We start from the raw sequence: 8,720 nt of genomic DNA on the forward strand, positions 1-8,720 counted from the left end.
GCATGGGGTAGCTTGAAGATGTAGAAATGAGACTTAAATTAATTTAAAAAAACTCGGAAGGACTGGCTCGTGCCACAACCCAAAATGACCAAAAAGTGAAAGAATTCAATTTTTTAAAAAGCTCATTGTATATAATAAAAATAAATTATAATTCAACAAGTAAATTTTGAATGATACCTCCCAAAAGAGTAAGTCCATTTCCATCCTTCGATTGCATCCCACCGTTTTGCCAACCAACACACCACACGTCATCCTGCAAAAATAATGATAAAAAAGATTTGAAGGAAAAATACTCTTTTTTTATTATTAATATGAAGTAAAAAGACCTTCGGAGAGTTCCATGTAACAAAACCTCCTCTCGCTTCCCAAGACCATTGTTTTAAGTTGAATTAAAATACTACTCAAAAGTAAACGTATGGCTTTGTTGCATTGTTAAATGACCAGTTGTCCAAAAACTTAAATTGTTAGGAAATGAGCCCAACAATGTATATCATGCTAACACTCTTCAAATGCGACCTCACCTTGCATGTGAAGAGGTAAACATACTTTTTTTTTTTTTCATAGAAAAAAAGATCAAATAGTGCTAAGGATCTAAAGCAAATAAAATGAAAAGCCTAACTAATTGTTCTTTCAAGTCTTAACAAATTCCAAAAGTTGCATTTCTAATGTAATATCAAGACTTGAACAGCAGAGTACGAGAACAATAAATTTTATATTTGATGATTAAGACTTTCTTTTACTCTTCAACTGCCATCTTGCTTTCAATTGTATGTGCCACCTACACAATGCTATTCCGAATAGCACTAAAATCAGAACCCAATTCAAAACTCCAACTCAAATTTCATCTAACAAACTTAAGAATGGACAATAAACAAAGACAACATAAATATTTTGTTTAACATTCATGAGTCCTATTGATATACAGTATTCACAGAAAAAAAATATACCAGCACATAAACTTCAACAGTCCTAACCTCTTTGAGGATGGAATTATGACTAACAAATTTCAATAAAAAAACTTCTAAATAATGTTAATGAGATTATGCCACACTTTTCAAAGCCCCCCACCATATTAGAGAGAACAAATTCATTTGAACTATCCATTACCAAAAAATTTAAATAAAGACAGAGCTATAGAAGAAATTTCTTCATATAACTTAAGGATATAAATAGACGACATAAATAGAAACTTACCTTTGTGATAAGCATTTCCTCATCAAATATTCACGCAAGTATTCAAATAGTGGATGATTTTAAAAGTAATCACAAATAATGCACACTACTACAAATTTAATTAGTTCAAAGAAACAACCATGTTAATGGATGACAAGTTTCATCAAGATCTGAATCCCAGATTACTTACACGAATTTGGAACAGATATTCACTAGGAACAATTGTCAGAGAAAGTGAATTCTCAAAACGAAAATTGACAGCTGGAAATCCATTGTCCACACTGCAAGAATGTAAGAAAAGAAAACATAATGAAGCATCTTTATATTAGCATGCACCAACTAAACTAAATTGCTGTTATTATTTGAATGGAGATTGAATGATCTGAATTAAGTATGGTGGTTTGTTTGACACCATCCATTGGTTATTGTTGCTGTTATTATTCTGATGTGTTCATGGCAACAGGGCCTTTGTTGCTGTTATTATTCTGACGGTTGTATAGTTTTTACCCTGCTGCGAATACTCTGATTACCCATATGAGCTTTTTACTGTTGCATCAGTCTATAAATGGAGTGTCTCACTTTTGGGACTTGAAACAGATGCTATGCTTAGAGTTCATGGCAGCAGAGTTCATGATGTAGTGCTGTTGTTATGCTGTAGTTCATGTCTGCATAGGTCTTACTGCTCACTGGGCTCTTGATACTGCTGCTGTTCTGTTCTCTCACTTTATTGTTGGTGCTCGAATTAGTTTGAATCAACAACTAATTTATGTGGGTCAAGGCCTCGCCATTACATGTGGAAGCTTCTGTGAATGATCTGGTGTATAATCTGCAGCAGGTCAAATTTTGCCTCAGGTATGGTGGTTGAATGTGTATTAGAATCAGCTCTGATGGCTAAGCTTGTGTCTGGTCGAGTTGCTGAGGTTAGTGTCTGATCTGGGTTGTGCTGTTAGTGTTTGATCTGTTACTGAGGTCTACTGGTTGAGCCTGTGTATGGTATGCTTTTTGAGCTTAGTGTATGATCTGGGTTGTTATGTTATCTGTGCGGATCTTATGTTCTGCTACTGAGGTATTGCTTTGCTGGTTGAGGTATGTGCAGTCCTGTTCTGCTGCTACAGCCTGTTGTTTTCTGTGTTGCTCTGTTCCCCCCAGATTTGGGTTGCCTTTCTTGGGTGTTGCTCTCTGTTGGGGGTGCTTAGCAGATGATCGGATGGGTTTTTTTGGTGCCAACATAGTTGGGATGATCTAACCCATTGTGATGCTTTGTGTACCCTCCTTTCTATATTGATGTTTTGATGTTTTTGTGTGTACATCTTGTACCTTTCATCGCCATCAATAAAGTTTTCTTTTTTTGCCGATCAAAAAAAAAACTAAACTAAATTGCTTTCAAACAAACCTTGTGATCAAAATTTTATTCAAGAATATAGATTGAGCCACAAATCTAGCATTGATGTAACTAACACAAACTCAACAACCTTTGGATTGTGATGAATAAAAACTATACTGACTTATGGGCCTGATGCTATATAGGCGCTGTTTGGGAAGCCTCGGATGAGGCTGTTATAGCCCATTTTCAAAAAATAGCCAAAAAGCATCACTGTTGAACACTTTTTCAAAAAAAAAATAAAATAAATAGACACTGCGCTGGACAGTGTAGGCACTGTCACAGCCGGAAAGTGACACATCAATGGGAAAATTACCATTTTGCCCCTTTATATCAATTTAAAAAATAAAAAGTTAGGGACAAATTTGTCATTTTAAATTTAAACATCATTTTAACACACTTTCCAATACAAGAACCCAACTAAAAATTCATCTCATCTTCCCAAACACAAAACTAAAATAGCCTACTAAAATAGCCAAAAAGCCAAATAGACTACTAAAATAGCCACTTCCCAAACGAGGCCATAGTTGAAGCAGATCTTCAATTTATAATGAGTTTGCATTGTTAGATTTTTCAATACTGTAGCCAAAAATTTAAATGTTTCAATGCAAAAAGATGTGACTTATGACAACTAGCTTTGATGGCCAATTCATTGTTCACGATTTATAATGAAAGAAGTTGAGTCAGATTGGCCAGGATGTGGAAAAATCATTGCATCTGAATGAATGAAAGTTGGATAGGATGACCTTTGCATAAGAATTATAAAAGGTCAGTGATGATGGGGCATAGGAATTAGTTCTGTGGTTCCAACACAATTAGACCACCTGAGTTGAAGCACCAGCAAAAATGCATCTATATTGCCTAAGAATTGAAAAACAACAAATCTAAATGCTTGATTATTTTCTACCTCCATACTCTTTGAAGCATGTGAGACTATCTGTCCAAAACATCACATCTAATGTTACCTTTTCTACATGTGGACTTTATCCTGTCTGTGTTTACACCCCATTCTATTTATTTGCCTCTCCTCTCCACATGCAAAGGGGGCACACATGGAGGTGGCGTGTGAGAACTTGGCATATATTATTGGGCCAAGTCAATAACAACTCAAGCTTTTGAGAAACTAGTTTTCTAGCAATGACACACCAAATAACTCATTTCTCATTTGCTTATAATGTATAAGGGGTGATATTCCCCTAGATGCTTTTTATACACAGGTAGCACCCCCTTGGTGCCCTTTTTTTTTTATTATAAAAACTCTCCAGATATATACATGCATATAACAACTATGCCTTATCACCATGTGAATGTAAAACGGTAAGTGAAATTCTTGAAGCAAGTAAGGCCATGTTTGTTTGGGCAGACTGGATTAGCATTCCCATGACTAATAGTCCTAGGAGTACGAATCCGTTGGATTATGTATCCTATCTTAACTAATAGTCAAGTTTAAAATAATTAGTCCGTACTTCAATTGTTTAACCAAACATCGGATTAATAATTTTATTGGACTATTAGTCCAATCCCAAGCTCATGTCCACCCAAACAAATATGGCCTAAGTTCCATAATATAAATAATCTGCAAACATTTCACTATAGAAAAGAAGAAGAAAAAAAAATTCCCATATAGGGTCCGTACTTTCCATTGAACCGAAAGCAAGTGAACTGCTGCTCTACGGTATGCAATTTCAAATCGGGTTGTGTGGCCATAATCTAATTACACAGAAAAAAAAAATGATGAAGGAGAAGAAGAAGAAGAGAGAGCAAATCAGTCTTTGATAGGAAGAGTCCAAGGTCAATATGCTTTAAAAGATTTGGCATACCTTTTCCATTAGTGGGGTAAACATGTCATCTGCAAGATATGCCAAGGTTGTACCACTATCAATTACCACCGCTTTCCCAGACTGACTATCCAATACATCTGTGGGAAGTTGTAGAACATCATGACCCACCTCAATTGCCTTCAAAATAACATTGTAATGTGCCCTACGATAATAATAGAACTGTAATTTAGACAAGATTCTTGAGCCGAGATCAAACCCGATTGAGGAACTATAAACAGACAAGAATAATAAAAGAATGTTATGCAGTAGCAACTAGCGAGTCCATTAAAAATAGATTTAAAATTACCAGACGTCAAAAGGAAAGTTGCAACACAGAAATCACTTGAGAGTGATTAATAATCGTATTCATAACTTGCACACTTATGTTTAATAATCACTTTATTAAAAGCAGTAGCCAGTCGCAGAGCCAGATTTTTATTTTTATTTTTATTTTTTGTTTTCAAGTGGGGTCATTTAGAAACCAGTTAAACAATTAACTTTCACTCTAGGAAATAACTTTTTCCCATATGCTATATTAATATCTCTTTCTTCTAAAATTGAAAAAATAATAATAATAATTACTAATAGATGAAAGAAAATAGATACAGTGGCGGATCATTTCTTCGTAATCTAATTGCTAATGCAAATAGAAACTTAATTCTTGACTAAGGGTGTTCCTTGCATGTTATTTTATTCCTTGAAGTAAATTTAACAATCATTACCCAAGATTTAAATACTCACTTCTTTTCCTAAGTAGTTGTGGGATAACTTTTTTTCTCACTCATTGCCTGAGAAAGTTAGCATATAGTCCTTGACAAAGTGGAATGGCAAAAAAAATCATGTAGCCAACCCCAGGTGGTTAGGACATAGGGCGTAATTTGTCAAAATTCAATAAGTGGTTACTGATGTATCGAATAGTATGGAAAATCTAAGGGGAAAAAAAATTATGTACAATACGAAAAGTTTTTCTCAAAAAACAAAAAAGCAAAAACATAGAAAGGGGAACCTATGGTGGTCAAGGGAGAAGTGGGAGGTGTCAGTGTTGTTGGTGGAGATGGTGGTTGATTTCCGGTTAAGCATGGCAGAAATTATGCATCGCCATTGATTCAATCTTCTATCTTTTTAATTTTTGTCTCAACATAAGCACAAAGCCATTCGTTTAAAAAACAAAGCCCCGACATGTTAAATTAATCTTACAAACCATATCAATGTTGAGTCTAAGATAGGTCTAGATTGTTAATCGCTTGGAGAGAGAGTGGGAGCAGAAGGTTCAGACTTGAAGTCAAGAAATTGGAGCTTAGTGGTCCAAACTAAAGCTCATTGATTTAATTATATCTAGCAATTGTAGCTTCAAATTGGTGGACCCTGACAGAGTTGATGTGTCTTGATGAAGCTGATGTAAAGGTGGTTGTCATGCCATGGTGGTTCATATGGTCGTGTGATAAATTTAATTGGGTTGATAGGAAAGAGAGACACAATAGTTGAAAACGGAGTCATTTGCTTTCGGTTGGCATCAACCAATGTCTCTAATCATGGTGAGGTAATTAAAGTAACACAGAAAGAGAGTTCAGAGGTAGAGAGGGAAACCAACGGTCTTTGCGATGGCTGGTATGATGGTATTTTGGTTATTTTACAGTGTTATTGAATATTATAAATGTCTTTTAATATTACTCCACATGAGGGGAAATAGACAATTTAAAGCGTCAACTTGGTGAACTTAGTCAGGTACTAAAATCCAAGCTAAATAACCACTTCCATTCCATCAAAAGGATGCAGAAAGTACTTCAAATACCAATTTTGTAATGAAGACAAAACTCATCCCAAAATTAAAATATCTCATAGTTTCACTGCAAATTAGAAAACATGATGTAAAATCATATACTGGTTTGGGACCAACGGAGTTGAGTTTAGTTTTGGCTCCACCAGTTGTCCAATAGCAAAGATTCCACCTCCATTAGTACCATCCAAGCAATGTGCAAACATTTTTTTAACCTTTCCAACCGATGCAAGCTGTGATATCATGGAAGAATTTGCTTGTCCAAAACCAAGGATGCCATCAAGTGCTTGAGAAGATGAACCTAGCTGACTGGATTGTTTAGCTCCACACCTGTCTTAGATTAGAAATATTTATATAAGGAATAAAAGAAACATTGTACATAAACTGTGCTAAATAATTATCAAGTTTTCAACACCAATCAGACCTAAGCAAGGCACACACATTCAAAACTTGAGAGAACATGTCAAAGATAATATAGATTTCACTAGTAAATCTGACTTGTTAATGACCATTTCATCTAAAAGCTTAAGTTGTTACAAAGGGTTTAACTTATCTATCAAGATCATTGATGCTGCCTCAGGTGTGGGCACTCTAAATGAATGAGCCAAACATGTACAAGTATTAAATTTATTGGGTAGAATGAATAAACAAAGGAACTTCTATAACATCAAAAGGACATATGACACTGCTCACCCAAAATAACCCACATAACTCTTTTTATATTATTATTATTATGTATCTTGGTTACAATGACTCATCAATGACAACACAAATCACAAATTATTAAAGAATGTGCCATATACAGTTGCAAGTAGAATGGACCAGGGTCAGGGGTTCACTGTGGAGTGAAATAAGGCTCTAAAATTTTTCTTCATATCTAAAATCTCTCCTCCAAGATGGGAATGCTCAACCTTATTCTCCACACTACACTACCCCACCAAACCTCACTCTCTTTCTTCACTTCCCTTCATAATTAACCCTACATTGAAGCCTTTTTAGTTCCTTTTCCTTGCTAGAAGATAAGTTTTCTTCTTCTTTTTTCTTTCTTTTTTTTACCTTAATAGCTTCATGAATCTCCTCCCTCCCCAAATTAGTCGATTTCTTCAATTCAATTTTCTCAAGACTAGTGCAGTTATTGATCTTCTCATCCACCCTTTTATCACTATTATCAGAAAACTTTCTCACCTTCTTAACTACTTCACTAAACTATTCATAGCTCGAGCAACCACCAATAACTACAACCAATGTTTTTCTCTACCTTCTGGAGAATAAAAAGGCCTCTATCATCAATTTCAAATGACACCTCAGAACCTCGAAGCTTGATCCTACCCTATTTCCAGCCCCATTTCAAACCCCAGACTCCCCTCCACCCCCTGCAAAATGGGGAGTTCATATGAAAAATCCACCGCCCGTTCCTCAAATCACTTCTACCTCTGCTTCCCCTTTCAAATTATTCCTCCAATCACTAGAGAGCGAGAGAGAGAGAGAGAGAGAGATCTAAAAGAATGTGTTATATAAAAGTTGGCCACATGCAAAACGTAACTTTAATTTAACCCTAATCTCTATTATCTTCTCCTTTTGTCTAAACCCCCTACTAACTTGGTGCATCAAAGGACTTCTTTTGTAAGAGCCTGTGAAAGAGGAGGTACAGTCCACAATCAACCCAGTCCCACCCATAGACCTTTGATAATACTCTGATATCATCACACTACATGCATATCTTTTTTATGGTTTTCTCTCTACCTTTATTATTGTTTGATTTATTGTTTATCAAATTTTAATTCTTTTTTTTACGAGAGAGAACGGGAGAGATTTGATTTACTGTTTATCAAATTTTGATTCCTTTTTTTTTATGAGAGAATGGGAGAGAGATTTATGGTAGAAATGAAATAGTTGGTGCTCGCTGTAAAAAAAAAAAAAAAAAAAAATCAAGAGAAGAACTAGAAGCCTAGTCTCAATGAAATACATGTTACATGTCTAAAAGTCAGAAAAACCAAAATTAGCAAGGCCAGCCTGGCTGGTATGCATCAGCAGCCAAGTATCGAGTCACATCTCATCACCATAATCTAAAGAATCAAACAAGGTACAAAACTTTCTCTATCCTATACATACAGTCAAATGCAAGCAAGGCATCTTAAATAATATTGTCTACACCCAAAAAACGACAGAGCAAAGTGTCAGAACTAACTTACTGGTCCCTTCCAACACTGAGAATCCACTGAGCAAGATGAGTTAAATATGGCTCGGCTTGAGAACTGCTGCTCAAAATTGGCCCGAGACTCTCAAGCTCAGAATTAAATTCCCTCTCAAATTTCCTGCAGATTATTCACAGCATATTAATGAGAGAGAGAGAGAGAGAGAGAGAGAGAGAGAGAGTTGCACTAGTGATTTATCCTTACAGAACAGGATCAGTGACTGCTGCATTTTCAGTGGCTAACTTCAGTGACTGCTGCATTTTCAGTGGCTAACTTCAGTGCCTGGAATGTCAATGGATTTAATGATGTTCTATATTACCTTACTTGTTTTCTCCATGTTAATATGTGCTAAGCATACGCTAGCATTCAAATCT

General features: G+C 35.5%; 1 protein-coding gene across 1 annotated transcript; it reads right to left on the reverse strand.

Moving 5' to 3' along the window:
- Window positions 1-68: 68 nt before the first annotated feature.
- LOC145819908 (aspartic proteinase 36-like) lies at window positions 69-8,685 on the reverse strand. The gene is made up of 7 exons (XM_082913899.1): window positions 8,551-8,685; window positions 8,344-8,466; window positions 6,257-6,481; window positions 4,375-4,537; window positions 4,191-4,264; window positions 1,364-1,454; window positions 69-253 (listed from the first exon to the last, which is right to left on the reverse strand). Exons 1-7 carry the CDS (start codon window positions 8,604-8,606, stop codon window positions 146-148), a joined length of 840 nt encoding a protein of 279 aa, XP_082770025.1. The 5' UTR covers window positions 8,607-8,685; the 3' UTR covers window positions 69-145.
- Between the last annotated feature and the right edge of the window lie 35 nt (window positions 8,686-8,720).

This window comes from Camellia sinensis, chromosome 2, assembly GCF_055761805.1.
Source record: "Camellia sinensis isolate YWXY chromosome 2, ASM5576180v1, whole genome shotgun sequence".
Taxonomy (NCBI): Eukaryota; Viridiplantae; Streptophyta; class Magnoliopsida; order Ericales; family Theaceae; genus Camellia; species Camellia sinensis.